Genomic DNA, 19,311 nt, shown 5'->3' on the forward strand with positions numbered 1-19,311 from the left:
TGTCAATAATCTCTCTTAATAATAGAAAAGAGAACAAATTCGATATTATATTTCTCCCATAAAGGACCTAAGAGCTTTACTAAAATCATAAAACTAGTTCGAACTGATCGATTTAATCAAGTTAATTAAAAACTAGTTTTAAACCAATTTTATTCATGACAAAAAAAATTAATTACAAGCAAATTGGTTAAAAATAAAATAATTGATAAAAAAATTCAGTGAATTAGTTAAATTAATTTATTTTTAATAATTAATCAATTTAAAATAATAAAATATAAATAATATATTTTTTAAAATATATTATTTTACACATGAATAATTAAATATATTATTTTATTATATATAATTCATCCCAATTAAATTTTAATGAAAATTTTTAAATCTTTAAACATGTTACCTTATCCTTGCTTGGATGTCTAGGATCTCGTTGCCTTACAAAAAATCCCTTGAAAATACAAAGTACAAACACGTTGGTTGACCCGTGAAATCAGAAGTGGGGACCACATGTCATTTTTTTCACGGTATTTCTTAATTTGATAAGTTAAATACTAATTTGTTGCGATACTAAACTTTATATAATAGTTTGTTGTTAACCAATAACCAATAAATTACTATATACACAAAACAATATTTTAACTTTCAACCCTTAAATTTAGACTAATAAATTAACCACGGAGACCATCCCATTTAAATGGACCACATGCCATTACAACTCAGAATCACAACAATACAACATCATGTGTTGGGTCCATCATTAGGCCCAACTAAGCCTACTCACACTTTCATATAAACCTTGGCTTCAAACCACAAACTGCAATGTTCTCTACACGCTGTCCATTCCCAACAAACACTTTTACTCAATCACAAGATTCCTAAGACCCCCTTTACATAACTCCAAAGTACACCTTCAAATTCTTATAACAAAATTCATATTCCTGTGCAAACACTATGACCAAGATCTCTGTATTGCTCCTATGTCTCTTCTTCTTCTCAGCTTCAGGGCTTGTGAATGGTTCTTCCAAGCATCAAAAGATTGGGGTTTTTGAGCTCAAGAAAGGTGACCTTTCTTTGAAGGTTACCAATTGGGGTGCAACAATTTTGTCTCTCACCCTTCCTGATAAGAATGGTATTTAATTATTTTGTTTTATTAATAATGCTTCTAATTTTGTGAGTAATAATAATTCTGAATTTTAATTGTTCCTTCCACTTTGTCTCTGTTTTCAGGAAAGTTGGGTGATGTTATTCTTGGATATAAGTCAATCAAGGATTACACTGTGAGTTTATTTTGTATTTTTCATACCAAAAGAAATAAAATTTTGTTCTTGAATTTGTTTATTGTTTGTAGTTTATTTCAGATTTTCCTATACACCTTTCTTCTGCTTTATTTTTTGGTGCATAAAAGTTAGAGATAAGGAAAATCTCTCCTCATCATTTTTTCAACAATATTATTGGGTTGACTCAAACATGTGACAGCTATAATAAGATTTAAGAGATAATTAATTATAAGATAAGAATAAAGACAAATATGATATGATATACATAAGTTTCATATTATAGTTTGTCATCATGTGCTGGTATTATCCTTCAAAACAATGTGACTTATAGTCAGCAATTGCGTCTTTTCAACCATAATTAATTATTTTTTAGAATAATCAACTATTCAACTAACGTTTTACGAATTGTCTAATGATAAAAGAGTTTGGTTCTCTTTTTCTTTATGTGAAGTAAAAAATAACTTTTGAATGAAATGAATAGAAATATTAAATTGGGAAAAAGTGAATTTATCAAACTATTTTGTTATGCGAAAATCATATACCAATTTTCAAATTATTATTTTCGTTTTGTTTTACTTCTCAATAAGCTAAGGTTCTAAATTTGTATTTTCTTACTGGAGAATGATATAGGTTAGGAGTTTAATACTTTAGTAGACTCAATTAATCCATAGAAAATGTGGGTCCACAATTAAATTTAACTTTGAATAAAAAAGAAAATACACCATTGGCATTTTAATAACTTTGAAAATTTTCAACTTTGTTTTTCCTTAATTTTTTTATGAATTCTTTTCCTTATCTATTAAAAATTTAAAGTTTAATTATGTCGTTGGTCTCTGTAATTTTATTAAATTTTTAATTAGGTATTTATATTTATTTTTAATTGGTTGGGTCTTATATAATTTTTAATTTTATAATTAAGTCTTTTTTATAGTAAAAAATATTAGAGTTAATTAAATATTTTTTTGTAAATTTAAAGTATTTATAATTAAAAATTTAATTTGGACTTTGATTACATATATATAAAAAAATATTCTGTTAATTTTAATATTTTTGATGTAAAAATAATATAATTTTTTATACAAATAATGGTCCACAACGTGAGTTTTGTCTATATAATACTTGCATTCACTACAAAAAAATAGAGTTATTTTGACACTTTATTTTTTAATACCATAATTAAATGTCAAAATTAATATATATTTTTGACAAATATTACAAATGTCAAATTTTCTATATTTTCTTGACGAAAAATTTGACCGTAGAAAATTACTCCTCAATTTTGACACTCATTTGTTTTCAATTTACTCTACTATTTTTTTCTTCTTTGAGCTCTGTTAATTTTGACATCACACTGCTCTCAGTTTAGGATTATACTACTCATTTTTTATCTTCAAAATCTCAATTTATTCTTTAGTTTCAAGATCACATCTCATTCTTTGTTAAAATTTTTTGTTGAGAATATTTTATAGTCAATAAGTGTCAAAATAAATAGTATTTTTGACAATTAATAAGTATCACAGAAAATATATTCTCAAAATTTTCTAACAAATTATTTTTGACAGCCAATATTTATCAAAATAAGATTTAAATTTTTTTCACAATCGCTTATATGTTAAAAATACTATTTTTGACAAAACTTTTATTAACATATTTTCATAGTTAAAATAGTGTCAAAATTTGTTTTTTTGACAAATTTTAATTTTCTTTTACACATTATAACCCTAAAAAATAATCTATATTGTTGTAGTGATTGTGTAGATTGGAACAGGAGCCATATATGATGGTTCCAATTATGTTTTTGGCTCAATAATTGATGAGAATAATGACTATCGGTTTCGCATGATAATATGGATGAAAAATGAAATAAAATGATTAATTCTAGCTTGATTTTATTTTTCTCACATGAAAACTTGATGTTGTACCAAAAAGAAACATGAAAATTTTATTTTATTTTAACTGTTTGGTAGATTGAATACTTCATGTGTGATATTAAAGGAAACTGGTACAGTCGTGCTTTCTTTCATCTTTTAAAAAGAAATAATTATTTTTCGAAAATATCTAAGTGAAGAGTATTTTTATTTTCATTTAAAAAACTGATATTTTTATTTTAAAATGTTGTTTTACTATATTTTGTTGAAAAAATATATTATTTAGTACTATGTACTATGTAGCTAGGGACGCATTTCTCTCCCAAAAGGCAAAAGTTGAGCATGCTATTCTTGGAAAATGATTTTATTCTATTAATTAGTAAACGAAGAAAGAACTAATCACTTTTTGAAGATAAAGACATTGAATATATTAAAAAGGCAACTATTTTTATGATTCTTATAATTTTATTAAATTTTTAACTATATTTTTATATTTTTAATTAAATATTTATATTATTTTTAATTGTATAATTAAATTTTTTAATATAAAAAATATTAAAATTAATTTAATATTTTTTTTGTAAATTACAAATATTTACAATTAAAAATTTAATCATATATTTTTTAAAAAAATATTTTATTAATTTTAATTTTTTTATATAAAAAAATTAATTATAAAATTAAAAATTATATAAAAACTCATTAAAAAATTATAAAATTCTATATACAAATTTAGTAAAACTATATATAAACACCAACAAAATAATTAAATTTATATTAAATTGTATGTTTAAGATGCTTTCTAGGGCGTTGTATCATTATTTTTCTTTATATTTTATATTTTGCGGATAATGATTAGCAAAAAGGGTGAGCAGAGTTGTAGAAAAGGTTAATTAAAAGAAATCAATAATAACATACATTCCTGCATCGATCACTTTTGATATTTATAAAAAAATATTATTATTAATTAATTATGTATTTAAATTGTTTTTAATTAACGAAAAAACATATATTAATTGTTAAGAAAAATACTATTATCAAATAATATCTATTTTAAAAAATATAGATGTAACAGGATTGGAAATAAATATACCAAAATCAAAGTGGTCACATATTTTGATTTTAATAATTTGCAGAATGGTACAACTTACTTTGGTGCTACTGTTGGGCGAGTTGCAAACAGAATTGGAGGAGCTCAGTTTACTCTAAACGGAGTCCATTACAAATTAGTTGCTAATGAAGGAAACAATACACTTCATGGTATGCTTAATCTAATTAAATTCAAACATTAAATAAAATATTTATATTATGGATAGTTATATAAATTTTTGGTAACAAAAAAATTAATAAAAAATAGTTAAATTTATCTTATTTAGTATTATTAATTATTGTTAAAATTAATTAATATTAAATAAAAAATAAATTTTTTTTGTCTCTCTGATATTACTAATTATTATATTTCTCTTAGAAAATGCATGCTCATTCTACTTTGCTTGGCTTTTACTAATTAGGTGGAACCAGAGGATTCAGTGATGTTCTTTGGAAAGTGGAAAGCTACAAAAGAGATGCCAAGAACCCAAGTATTACCTTCAGTTACTATAGTTTTGATGGTGAAGAAGGTAAACAAATAACCACAATCATCTAATAATTGATTGGCCAGAAATAAAATTATAATAATTTATTAGCGTTTTCATGGTGGTCGAGTATACCTATAAGAGATTCTGATACTCAACTCAGTAATAGTCTAACTAAGCGAAATAATAATTAGAGATAAATAACATATTTTAGATACGTGTTAAGCCCTTTATTTATAATATTTAAAAAATAAATTTTAAAATAATCTAGATAAATTCATGTAAGATATACACAGGATTCTACGTGAATATGATTTAGATTATGTTTTTTATGAGCTAACATGCTCTTAAAAAAATTTTTTGACCGACTATAATTTTAAACTTAATTTGAGAATTGAACCGTAAATCCGTAATATTTAAAATATATTTAAAATTATTCTAAGACTATACTATTAATTTTAGGAACTAAATTAAGTTAAACGATACTAATATTCATGAGATTGCATTGTGTTTATTATTTCAGGATTCCCTGGTGATCTCATAGTTACTGTGAGCTACATTCTAAGTAGGAAAAACCATTTGGCCATAGTGATGAAAGCAAAAGCATTAAACAAAGCTACCCCAGTGAACTTAGCCAACCATGCTTATTGGAACCTAGGAGGTCAAAACAGTGGCAACATTCTTGACGAGGTTGTCCAAATCTTTGGTTCAAAGATCACAGTTGTTGATAGCAAACTCATTCCCACAGGAAAATTTGCTTCAGTGAAAGGAACACCCTATGATTTTCTCAAGCCACAAGTTGTTGGAAGCAGGATTAACAAGCTAGCTTCAACAAAAGGCTATGACATCAACTATGTTCTTGATAGTGAGAAGAAAATCAAGCTAGCAGCAATAGTTAAGGATCATAAATCAGGCAGGGTGTTGGAACTTTACACAAATGCCCCTGGTTTGCAGTTTTATACCGGGAACTACCTTAGTAATTTGAAGGGTAAAGGTGGATATGTGTATCAATCTCATGCTGGATTGTGTTTGGAGAGTCAAGCTTTTCCTGATTCAGTGAATCACCCAAATTTCCCTTCAACTATTGTCACCCCTCAAAAGCCTTACAAGCATTTTATGCTCTTTAAATTTTCCACATATTAGGTGTACTATGTTGAATTTAGTACATCATGCTCTAAGGTAATTTTGTTATAATTCAAATTTATACGATTGAATTACCTTAGTGCATAATGCATTGAGTTTAATCTAATACATCGTAGATTTAATAAATTCGTGTAACATGATTTCACATTTCATCCATAGTTCTTGTGGTTTGTTGCAATAAAAAATAAGAACGGTTTTTATTATTATCACAATTATTAGTGATACTTTATAACCCTTCATCAATACCTAGTTTTTTATCTTGCTTTCTAACTTTTTATTTATGTATTGTCATATTGTGGGAATTTAGGCTTGATTTGATAAAATTTTTTAAAAAATACTTATTTTTTTAAATATAAGTTTTTTTATTTTATATTTGATAATTTAAGAGAGATATGGTAAAAGTCAACAACTATGATTGCTTTCTATTAAATTTTTATTATTTTTATTTGTTATGCGCGATAAGAGAGAGCGCGTAGAGTGCAATAAAAATGCAGACGAAATTGAAAAAGCATATATGGAACTGTCGGAAGGAAGAGACGCATGGTGAGATAAGAAAGTATAGAATCAGTAGCAAGAACAAAATTAGAAGCATGGTAATTTCTATAAATTGAATTGATTATCCAAAATGCATGACAGATGACACATACATGTTTTTCATATTATATTTTTGGCAACCAATTTTCTATAAATTTATTTATTAATTTTGTTATCTTTATGAAAAAAGTCAAACCGTAAAAAGCCAAACTCCGTAACGCTGAGTCCATTATAATGTGGTTTGAGAGAACGCATATGTAAAGTAGCTCATCAATTAACTTGGGCTTCGGAATCTTGTGAATGGGTTTATAATCTCTAAAGAAGTCAAAGATCATATCAAACTTCAACCCAAGAAAATAAACAGATCACATCAAACTAGTTAACCCCCAAAAATATTTTGACCCAAAAATATAAAGAATTTAGTAATATTAAAAAAACAAACAAATGATATACATTTAATGAAATCTGAAACAACTTAGGATAAACATTATATTAAGAGTGGGCTTTTTTTTCTTACTAATTTTCAACTCATGTACGGAGTAATAAAATAATTAAGGCGGCATAACAAATAATTTCAATAATTCTAACTTAAATACAAGAAATTTTAATAACCTTCATTCTGAGGAACTCATCAATATCTGGTTTTGTCAGAAATTTCCTTTGTTGCTTTGAGTATCTTCTGAAATGCACTTTGCATGCATGACTTCAATTTTTGTTCATCTATAAAATCTTTTTCGGTCTTGAAGGTAACTCTTAGCACTCCCATATAACTCATAATTGAAATGACAAGACTCTGAACACCACACATTTCAAAAAAAAATTAGAAACAAAAAAGTGTAAGTATTTTTTTATTAACATATATATAAGTCTTAAATTGTGTCTTACGTTGATGTCCAAAAAAACAAGTTTAAATAAGATAATAAAAAAGGTAAGAATATAAGTGAAAGGCCTTCTTAAGATGTCTTCCAATTCTATCACGTTCAACAAAATTAAAATTTATATATTCTAATACACTACATGAGACACATTGACACACATATTTTAAAATTTTATAAGATATAGAGACACGTATATATATATATATATATATATATATATATATATATATATATATATATATAAAATATTTTTTAAATAAATCGTAATAATATTTTTAGTGTCTTATTTTAATTATACAAAACATTTAAAATATTTTGTTTTAATAAATAATAATATATACTATTTCGAAATTTATTTTAAGAATACATGTGTTAAGAATAAGGCTGGACACATTGACACGTGATGATATTTAGGCATGTTCAAACGTGTCCGACGAAGAATTTTTTATTTTTTAGAAAAAGTATACTTTTTGTCCTGAAGTTTGGTAAAAGTTTCAAAAATACCTCTAAGTTTTATTTTGTTTCAATTTTGTCTCAAGAGTTTTCGATTTGCATCAAATATACACTCAACGGCTAAATTTTCAAAAAAATTAAGACCAATCTAACAATAATGCATGAAAATTATGCTTGATTTGCAAGTGTTGAGGGTTGTTCTTATGAAATTGTTGTTGAATTAGTTTTAAACTTTTTGAAAAATTAGCCATCAAGGGTATATTTAATGCAAATCGAAAACTTTTAAGACAAAATTAAAACAAAAAAAAACTTAGGAGTATTTTAAAATTTTTGTCAAATTTCAGGGACAAAAAAATATATTTTATCCTATTTTTTATTAAGACATAGTTAAATATAGCAAATATGCGTGTCGAACAAGTGTCGATAAATATCGTGTCCGAAATATGATCGACACGCGTACACAACAACTCAACGAAGTGTCGTGCTTTATAGATAGATAATAATAAGAATGGGTTTTAATTAATTAATTAATTAATTAATTGATTTATAAACATTATACCTCAGGTCCACCAGCGAGAGTAAAATACAAGCCTTTGACAGGATGATTAGCTAAAGCCATTTGTTGTAGTGGTCCTACTAAGTTTGAAATAACCGCACTTGAATTTGATACTGTCCCATAAATGTGTTTAGCTACTGCCTACAGCAACATTATTGGTCAACCAAAACTATTAAAACATCCATAATAGATTAATAATGATGCTAGGAAGACAAAAAAAAAAAAAAACAATCAAAATTTGTCTTATTTAATATTTATTAATTATCGTTAATTATTATAACAATTAATGAATGTAAGATAAATTCTAGTTAATTTTGACTAATATTTTTTGGTTACCAAATATTTTTCATTATTAATAAGGTTTATATTTTTATTGTGTACGTATGTCCCATTCCTTGAACGTTTTTAATTAGCTGCTCTACTCCATACAACAACTTTGACCAACCAATAAACCATATTATATTAGAGAATACTTATTAATATTAAGGTTTATACTTTAAATTTGATATTGTCCCATGAATAATCCATATTTGGTATATTAGACAAGCACATTAGATATTGTGATGAGATAATCTATATCTCCATTTTTTACAGCTAGGTTACTTTTTATTTAAAATTTCAGGGTCTTACTAATAAAAAAGTTCTTTAACAATATTATCATAAAAAGTTTAGTAAAAAGTTTATAAATTTCTATGCATTAAATATATTAGAAGAATAAAATCTTTAAATATTGTTATCATCAATATTAGTAAATATATACACATATTCATTCTCAAAACAACTCATTAATCTATAATTACATTAAGTGTTTAATAGATTTTAAAGGTTAATTAGTAGTACTAACATTCTAAATATTTTTGAAGTTACCGACTTATTTTTTTTTTTAATGTGTATATATTTGGAGTAAAAAGTGACAAAATCTTTTCCAACAGGATAAACAAAATAATCACCGTAAAACTAATGAAGTAATGATATAACAGAAAACTTATCATCATGATCAAAATTAATTAGTTTAATTAGCCAAATATATAATAATGTAGCAAATTACCTCTTGGCCTCTGAATTTACCCTCCATTTCCAATAGTGTGCCGGTAAGAGGAACAGCTAAAGATTGTTTCTTTCTCTTGATTATGTTATGTGCTTCCCAAATAAACTCTAAAGGATTTGAGCTTCTACTTTGTTTTAATTTGGGAATAGGAACATGCAGGAAGGAAATTTTGTTGCCCCAAGGAGCCTTGGCTTTGGTGTTGAGCATATCATTGATTGATTGGTATCCTTCAATGTTTCTTGTATTCAGTAACACCAATGCAGTGGATTCTGCTGTCTTTGATTTGGAGTTCATTTGTTCCATATACAATCTTGTCCCATAGAACACTATTCCAGTTACTACGTCGTTTATTGTCTGCACTTTGTATACAAACATATATATTAAACAACCAAAAAGGATCACTAATGATATAATAATATAATAATAAATTTTTAATTTTTTTATATATTTTATTAAAAATATAACTATTAATGTACTTTCTTTTGTCAGTCAAATATTTTAAAAAAATTGTATTATTATGACAAAATCAGAATAAAACAAATATTATTAAGTTACACGTTTATATTTCAGATGATCGTTTTTAGACATAAAAGATATGTAATATAAATTTTGTACCTTTATTTTTAGATAGTTTATAAGAGTGAGATATTTCTTATTTCATAAATTAACTTTTAAAAATTGAATTAAACTTACTCAATCTCAAAGTAAAGAGGTGTTTATATTTTTGATAAGTGAAAGTTTAGGAGGTCAGCATTTTTATTAAAATTTGGCCAATACATAATTAACAAAAGAAAAATGAGTAATTTCACACTATTAAATGTAATTTCTCACAATTAAAAATATTAATGATGACTAATAATTGATGACTATAAATTACAAAATCTGCTGATTTCTTAACACTCATCTTTTAATAATTTTTAATAAAATATTTATTTTTTTATAATGCTTTTAAAATATGATGTTAAGGTATATGTTTTTTTTTTCACTAAAGATAAGGAGATTTGAATTCGCGACCTTTTAGATGAGTATGAAGAGATTATGCCATTCAAGCTATAATTCATTGGGAATTTTAAGGTACATGTTAACAAGTCTGATCCAAAAAATGTTATCCGTTCTTATCTTGTGTCATATATAGTGCCAATGTATTCATCATTATTTTTTTTATCATTAATTGAAGGTGTGATTCTTAAAGTAATTAAATTAGTTAAATTAATCTAGTTAATAAACAATTGTCATAATGGTCTTACCACTCCAAGCCTAGACTTGATATCCGAGACTTGATGGATAGAGAAAGCCATGGTTGATATAGAAATCGGTTGAAACTCAACACCAACATTCCCAGATCTAATTGGTGTCTTTTCATCATTAATGATGCTACTCTTCAACATGCTCCATCCAAAATCTGCCACGGTGTAAAATGCCGAAGACAGCAACCAAGAAAAGCTTGAACAAATTCCCTTGGTGGACTTAGATTCTTGGTTTGAAGGCTTGAGAGTTGGAAAAGACAAAGGAAGAGAAGGGTCATCAGCTCTTTGAAGACATGATAGAAGTGCACCCATTAGAGAGTAGCCATCTCCAAGTGCATGGTGAAGCTTGAATATCACACTCCCATGCGCATCACTTGTAGGGCTATTCACTATGTGAACTTCCCATAAGGGCTTGCTTTGTGGTAATTCCTCCATTGATATTCTTGATAAGTAATCTTGAAACCACTTGTCATTTGATTCTAGTGTTTTTGGGAATATTGGGGTTCTCACATGTTCTTTCAAGTTTATATCAACTTTCTTCCATCTTTTCTCTCCTTTTTTGTCTTGCACCTTGAAACATATATAAGATATGTGTCAATGTTAAAATTTGAAAAAAAAAAAAACTGTCACAATATATTTCTTAAAAAACCGCCGCAATTAAATAGTATGACACAAATATATACATTTAATGAAGGTCAAAAATCGTCGCAAATTAGCGAGTTTTCTTAGTGACGACAATATAAATAAACAAATTAATCAAAAAGAATTTTAAATATTTCTAAAACAACGCGGTTAGTTTCAATTATAAAATATATATAATATTAATTGAAACGAACTAATGGTTAAAATTACTGAAATACTAATGTTTTATGAATATTTTGAATTTTTTTAATATATATATATATATATATATAGAGAGAGTCAACAAAAAATTATCAATATTTTGAAAATAAAATAAAAATAAAATAAGAATATTTTGGTCAACCTTTTTCATAAAATTTATTTTTATTAGGAAAAAAAGTCCAATAGAAATCGAACTAGTGAAAAAGACTAGATATTATGATATGAATAATATTTTTTAAAATTTAAAAATTTAAACAAAAACTAAAGTGCTAGCAATGTGTTTGTTTCTTACCATGATGGAGGAGAAGCGTGGATTGATGGGAAGAAAAACATGTTTGAGAAGAGACATAGCCTGCATTAGCAAACCATGAATTGGAACTTCAAATTCTATAACTCCAATAATGTATATGCATAGTGCAGAGCTGTTGAAATATTGTCCTACAGGACTAACTGGTTCTACTCCCTCCTCTATTATTTCATGATATTCCATAACAATAATTATATTTGCTATTCCAAATTAAAACCACTTAATTGGGACATGATGAGTTTCAGAGGAAATGCAACTACTATATATAGGATAAGGTGAGGATGTATATGAGGAAACAATTAAGGTAAGGTGAGGATAAGTCAAAAAAGAAAGACACGTGGCTCAATTATTTTGTGACAGCAAGGCGGTTATTATTTAAGTGTTAAAAATTGAAGGTGTTTGCTACGGTACGATGATAAATTCATACGTACCGATACGTTTAAAATATGGACAAATAATAACAAGTTACGTAGAATTTATTTTCCACATCAATATTTAATTTTTGTTTTTTTAAATATATATTATATCACCACTTTTACTAATACACCTATTTAATTAAATAAAATTAAAAAATATTTTTTATTTAATTTTATAAAAAGTCTTAAACATCTTTCTTTTATTTGATAAGATAAAAATATCCTTTTAAACGAAATTTTAGAATTCAATTAATCCTAATTTTATAGTTTCAAATAATTTAAACAACAAAACAAAAATATATTAAAAAACAAAAAATCAAATTTTTTTCATCTTCTCTAATTTCTCTAATCATTCGTGCCCCCTCTAAGCAAAACATATCAAAAAAACAAAAAATCGATCGTTCTTCATCTTCTTCAATTACCCCTCTGAAGTAAAATAGTGAAAGTTCCAAACCAAAATCCTAGATTCTTTGCCGCTGACGTGCTCTTCGAAGTTCTAAGGCACTCCCTTCCTTCCAAAATTTTCAGAGACGAAACCGCAAATTCAACCAATTCTTCCTTCTCTGCTTCCAAATGGATCCTTCATTCTGAGTAAAAAATCCAATCTTTTGTTATCCCTAATGCAATCAACCCTCTTTGAACTTATGTTTCGTTGCCTCAGGTCACGTTTGGTCCCAAAAGGTGGAATTTTTAATTCAGGCGCCCTTTAATTTTACTGGCTTATATGGAAGAAGGGATTTTGAGGCCAGTTATGATATAATTTTAGTTGGATAAAGTTATTTTTTAAGTTTGAAGTCTTAAAGGTTTAAATTTGATTTTTCCAAAACCCTTTAACCATACTAGTTTATGTGAAAAATTTGTAGCTAGTTATTATAATTTTAATTGCATAAGGTTCTGCATTTGGTTAAAGAACCTAGGGTTTTGGTTTGGAATTTTCATTGCTTTGCTTCAGAGAGATAATTAGAGAAGATGAAGAACGATTGAATTTTTATTTTTTTGATATATTTTGTTTAGAGGGGGGCACGAATGATTAGAGAAATTGGAGAAGATGAAGAAATTTTAATTTTTTGTATCAATCTTTCAAAGGAGGATTTTGGGAGTGATTTTGTAAATAAATCTGCCAGATTATCACTTGAGCGGATCTGTTGGACATTAATAGTCCCTTGATTTTGAAGATCATGAGTGAAGAAGAATTTGGGAGAAATATGTTTTGTTCTATCACCTTTGATATATTCGCCTTTAAGTTGAGCAATGCATGCTGTATTATCTTCAAACAAGACAGTTGGAGCTATCTTATGATCAATCAGTCCACATGATGATAGAATATATTGAATCAGACTCCTCAACCAAAAACACTCGCGACTAGCTTCATGAATCGCCAGTATTTCAGCATGATTAGAAGAGGTTGCTGCTATCGTCTGTTTCGTGGACCTCTATGATATAGCTGTACCACCATATGTGAACAGGTATCCTGTTTGAGATCTCAATTTATGTGGATTAGACAAGTATCCGGCATCTGCATAGCCAACTAGTTGTGACTTGGATCCATAGGGATAAAACAATCCCATATCAACCGTTCCATGAAGACATCGAAAAATTTGTTTGATTCCACTCCAATGTCTTCTGGTTGGAGAGGAACTATATCTTGCTAGTAAATTCACCGCGAATGATATGTCAGGTCGCGTATTATTAGCAAGATACGTTAGCGCTCCAATGGCACTAAGATATGGTACTTCAGGACCAAGGATATCTTCATTCTTTTCTTTAGGACGGAATTGATCCTTTCCACATCTAAAAATCTTACAATCATTGGGGTACTTAATGGATGTGACTTATCCATATAAAATCTCTTTAAGATCTTTTCTGTGTATGTTGTTTGATGAATAAAGATTCTATCTTTTGTATGCTCGATCTGCAGGTCGAGACAAAATTTAGTCTTTCCAAAATCTTTCATCTCAAACTCTTCTTTTAGAGTTTTTATAATTGTTGGAATCTCTTTAGGAGTTCCAATGATATTTAAATCATCAACGTACACAGCAATTATAATGAATGCAAATGCAGATTTCTTTATGAAAACACAAGGGTAGATATCATCATTCTTGAATCCATTTTTGGCCAGATACTCAGTAAGACGATTATACCACATTCGTCTAGATTGTTTCAGACCATATAAAGATCTTTGCAATTTGACTGAGTATAACCCTTGCGAATATTCATTTGATGGTTTAGATATCTTTAGTCTTTCAAGGACTTTCATATAGATATCCCGATCTAATGAGCCGTATAAATAGGCTGTTACTACATCCATTAAATGCATATGCAGTTTATGATATACAGATAAACTGACCAAATGACGCAATGTTATCGCATCCACTACAGGGGAATACGTTTCTTCATAATCTATACCGGGCCTTTGTAAAAAACCTTGTGCCACAAGTCGGGCTTTGTAGCGCACAACTTCATTTTTCTCATTTCGTTTTCTCACAAATACCCATCGGCATCCAACAGGTTTTACATCTGCAGGTGTACGGACTATAGGTCCAAAGACTTCACGTTTTGTAAGTGAGTCTAATTCAGCCTTCATGACTTCTTCCCATTTTGGCCAATCATTTCTTTGTCAACATTCTTCAACTGATCTTGACTCAAGATCCTTATTTTCATGCATGATATTTAATGCCACATTATATGCAAATATTTCATTGACAATTGTCTTATTTCGGTCCCATTTCTTTCCTGTAAAGACATAATTTATCGAGATCTCATCATTTTTACAATTTTCAGGTACCTGAACGTCTTCTGGCGTTATATCAGAATTTTGGACAACGGCAGGTGTCTTTATTATGTCTTTTTCAACAGGAATAGTATTTACCTCTTTTCTCTTTTGAGGATTTTTGTCTTTGGAACCGACAGGCCTGCCATGCTTCTAGCGTGTATTTGCTTTGGTGGCAATTTGTCCAACTGGGACATCAATTCGAATTGGGACATTTTCCGCTGATATATAAGATTTGGTTATTCTCTTTGTATCGGAAAATGCATCAGGCAATTCATTTGCTATTCTTTGCAAATGTATAATCTTTTGAACTTCTAGTTCACATTGCCCTGATCGAGGATCTAAATGCATCAACGATGATGCATTCCAATTAAGTTCCTTTTCAAGAAGCTTATTCTCTCCCCTAATGTTGGAAATTTTGATTCATCAAAATGACAATCCGCAAACCGGGCTACATCTCCAGTTTGTATCTCAAGATACCTCACTATAGAGGGAGAATCATATCCAACATATATCCCCAATTTTCTTTGGGGTCCCATTTTGGTGCGATTAGGTGGTGCAATGGGAACATATATCGCACACCCAAATATTCTTAAATGGGAAACATTTGGCTGCTGGCCAAAAACTAATTGCATGGGAGAGAACTGATGGTAACTTGTTGGCCTCAAACGAATAAGTGCTGCGGCATGTAAAATAGCTTGACCCCAAACCGAGGTTGGGAGATTTGTTCTCATAAGCAAGGGTCTAGCAATTAATTGGAGGCGTTTAATAAGCGATTCTGCTAACCCATTTTGTGTGTGAATATAAGCTACTGGATGTTCAACACTTATTCCATTAGCCATACAATAAGCATCAGAAGCTTGAGAAGTAAATTCATCAGCATTATCAAGACGAATTGCTTTAATTGGATTTTCTGGAAATTGTGCTTTAATCGAATAATTTGAACCAATAATCTCGCAAATGCCAGGTTGCGAGAAGATAATAAGCATACATGTGACCATCTCGAAGATGCGTCTATTAGGACCATAAAATATCTAAAAGATCCACATGGTGGATGAATAGGTCCACATATATCACCTTGAATCCTTTCTAGGAATTCAGGAGACTCAAATCCAATCTTTATTGGTGATGGCCTTAAAATTAACTTTCCCTGAGAACATGCAGCACAACAAAATTCACTAGTTTTAAGAATCTTCTGGTTCTTTAGTGAATGTACATGGGAGTTTTCAATAATTCTCCTCATCATGGTTGTTTCCGGATGACCCAATCGGTCGTGCCAAGTTATGAATTCATTTGGGCTAGTAAACTTCTGGTTTACAGTGGCATGTGATTCAATTGCACTAATCTTGGTATAATATAACCCAGATGAAAGTGAGGGCAACTTTTCTAATATAACCTTTTTATTTGAATCATTAGTTGTGATACATAAGTACTCATGACTTCCCTCATTCATAGTATCAATATGATATCCATTTCAGCGAATATCTTTAAAGCTCAACAAGTTTCTTCGAGATTTGGTAGACAATAGTGCATTATTTATTATGAATTTTGTTCCTCAGGAAAACAAAATTATAGCTCTTCCGAAGCCTTCAATCACATTGTCTGAGCCAATAATAGTATTAACACATTCTTCTTTTGGCACAAGATGGGTAAAATATATATCACTTTTGAGAATAGTGTGCGAACATGCACTATCCGCAAGGCATACATCTTCATTACATATCCTTGCCATTCTCTTCAAAGACAAATAATAATAAAATGAGTAGTATGCACAGTTAAATTGAATATTTAATCGAAATTATTTTTCTAAGAAATACTGCACATAAAAATAATGTCATATACTAAACTTTTATTTTAAAAACATGACATATTTAATGGTTTCAAAATTCATAAATGTTAATATTTCATTATTTATATACATCATATTTGAAACTTAAATACATAGAAAATAAAACTTAACAATAAGTTCTTTACATTATTTATTTACATGAATACTTAACAATCTCACACATTAAACTATTCCATCATTGATCAAATGACCAATATTTCCTTAAGGATCCTCAAAGAAATCAGATACATCATAATGAGTGGTAGAATTTTCAACATCATTTGAAACGAAATTTGACTCTCTTCCCTTGTCGTCCTTTTTCAAAGATGCCTGATAAAGATCGACTAGGTGTCTTGGGGTACGACAAGTACGTGACCAATGACCCTTTCCACCACAACGGAAACACTTATCCTCTGTTAATTTATTCTGCCCGATATTTCTTTCTTTATCCCACTTCTGGTGAGATCCTCTCTTTTGAATATAATTCATTTTCCTTCCATAATTTTTCTTGTTATTAAAACCTTGCCATTTACCTCTTCTGGAGTAATTTGCCGCATTTACTTCAGGAAATTAGGCGGCGCCAGCTGGGCGCGCTTCATGATTGTTTAAAAGCAACTCATTGTTGCGTTCAGCAACAAGAAGACAAGAAATTAACTCAGAATATTTTTTAAATCCTTTTTCTCGATACTGCTGCTGCAGGAGCACATTCGAGGCATGAAAAGTTGAGAAAGTTTTCTCTAACATATCATTATCAGATATCTTTTCCCCACATAATTTCATTCGTGAGGTGATTCGAAACATTGCAGAATTATATTCATTTATAGATTTAAAATCTTGTAGACGCAAGTGCATCCATTCATATCGGGATTGAAGAAGTATCACCGTTTTCTGATGATTATACCTTTCTTCAAGGTCTTTCCAAAGATCTGCAGGATCTTTTAATGTGAGATATTCATTTTTCAATCCTTCGTCAAGATGACGACGAAGAAAAATCATGGCTTTGGATTTATCCTTCTGGAATGCATTATTTTCAACCTTAATGGTATCTCCAAGATCCATTGAATCAAGATGAATTTCAGCATCTAGTATCCATGATAAATAATTGTTTCCAGATATATCAAGAGCATTGAATTCAATATGAGAGAGCTTCAACATAATGAAAATTTGTTACCTGAACCTTCCTAAAAATTTGATCAGAGTCTCGTACTGATAACGTGTTGTGAAATAAATAAATAATGAAGAGAAATAAATATAAAATAGAGTAATATAAATATGCTCTTATTTCACTATAATATAAGTAGTTTATCTATTTACTAATATTATAATATTATAGTTTGAAATCGCAGAGAGATAAAAGAGATAAAAGAGAGAATTTATTAGAGTGTATAAAGAGAATAATATGATAGTAAAAGAGAGAGAGAAGGGATGTTCTTATTGCTGTTGTTCTCTCCTTTGCATCAGGTCATGCCTATTTATAGGCGTACAAAAGCATTCTATTTGGTTTCATTAATTTCATTTTGTTTTGGAAAGCTATTTCTTCGATATAAGAAAGGTTAGCCGCCCAAACTCATAAATGGGCATTCAATTTGTTTTTATCATAACAATTATTATTTACATTATCGCCGATTCTTAATTTGTTCAAAACATGTACCCGTCTTTGTCAAAGTCAAAATACTCGCTTTCATTCACATTCCTTTATTACCTACGTTTGGGATATATGGAATCAGGAACTCAAAAAGTTTAGGGTTGCGCGTTAAGCGAGTTAAGTCTTAAAGTGGTCTCTAAAGTTGTACTCGAGTTTTATAGTAGTTTCTGAACTTAAAAAGTTTCTCATATTCAATCATGAAGTTGCACTCCGAAATTCAGACTCATCCTTCGGCACATTCCATCCATCTAGCGCTACCGAAAAGCTGAATTGGCCTCCTTCGTGACACGTTGGCAAAGAAACGGCTAGCTGACGTGACAAAGAAACTTTTTTGATTCAATTTGGTCCCTTAATTCAAGTTAAAAACCCTAATCCTCAATTTTGAAGAACCATCTCCACAGTATTCACACTCTTCTCTTCTCTTCAGTTTTCTTCTCTTGTCTTCTCCAACTTCAAAGCCAGATGATTATGACCAACGTGAGCAATCCACAATGAAACAAAATAAATTATTGGATGTCATTCTATTTATTAATGAATATTCTCAGTCAAATGATCCTGATCTCTCACAAAAACAAAATAAAGTTCCAAATTATGAAACAGATACATGCTACATGGTTATTTTGAGAGGCAGCTATTAAATATGGGGTTAATAGATGCGTGCTATTCTATTTATTTCCAGGTTTTCTTGTCACATAACCCTGATGCCTTATATCACTTCAATAGGCTTATACTTGGCAAGAAATAAAAGAACTGAAAAATATATGATATCTTGAAATTAAACCAGTATAGTAGCGATATGGTTGAGATTCTGTTCTTATATATGAAATACAAATGGAGAGTGTAAATTTTGGTGATTTAAAATAACTTCATACTATCAACACAATATTTTGTTCCTCTTTTATCCTACTAAATTTTCATATATACAGT

General features: G+C 28.8%; 2 protein-coding genes across 2 annotated transcripts; one reads left to right on the forward strand and one right to left on the reverse strand.

Moving 5' to 3' along the window:
• Positions 1 to 720: 720 nt before the first annotated feature.
• Positions 721 to 6,071, forward strand: LOC112797767 (uncharacterized). The gene is made up of 5 exons (XM_025840849.3): positions 721 to 1,126; positions 1,225 to 1,274; positions 4,279 to 4,402; positions 4,654 to 4,761; positions 5,240 to 6,071. Exons 1-5 carry the CDS (start codon positions 949 to 951, stop codon positions 5,857 to 5,859), a joined length of 1,080 nt encoding a protein of 359 aa, XP_025696634.1. The 5' UTR covers positions 721 to 948; the 3' UTR covers positions 5,860 to 6,071.
• Positions 6,072 to 6,804: 733 nt separating this feature from the next.
• Positions 6,805 to 11,973, reverse strand: LOC112797768 (wax ester synthase/diacylglycerol acyltransferase 4). The gene is made up of 5 exons (XM_025840850.3): positions 11,711 to 11,973; positions 10,576 to 11,145; positions 9,329 to 9,682; positions 8,284 to 8,421; positions 6,805 to 7,186 (listed from the first exon to the last, which is right to left on the reverse strand). The coding sequence occupies exons 1-5, from the start codon at positions 11,906 to 11,908 to the stop codon at positions 7,025 to 7,027; spliced, it is 1,422 nt and encodes a 473-aa protein (XP_025696635.1). The 5' UTR covers positions 11,909 to 11,973; the 3' UTR covers positions 6,805 to 7,024.
• Between the last annotated feature and the right edge of the window lie 7,338 nt (positions 11,974 to 19,311).

This window comes from Arachis hypogaea, chromosome 4, assembly GCF_003086295.3.
Source record: "Arachis hypogaea cultivar Tifrunner chromosome 4, arahy.Tifrunner.gnm2.J5K5, whole genome shotgun sequence".
Lineage (NCBI taxonomy): Eukaryota > Viridiplantae > Streptophyta > Magnoliopsida > Fabales > Fabaceae > Arachis > Arachis hypogaea.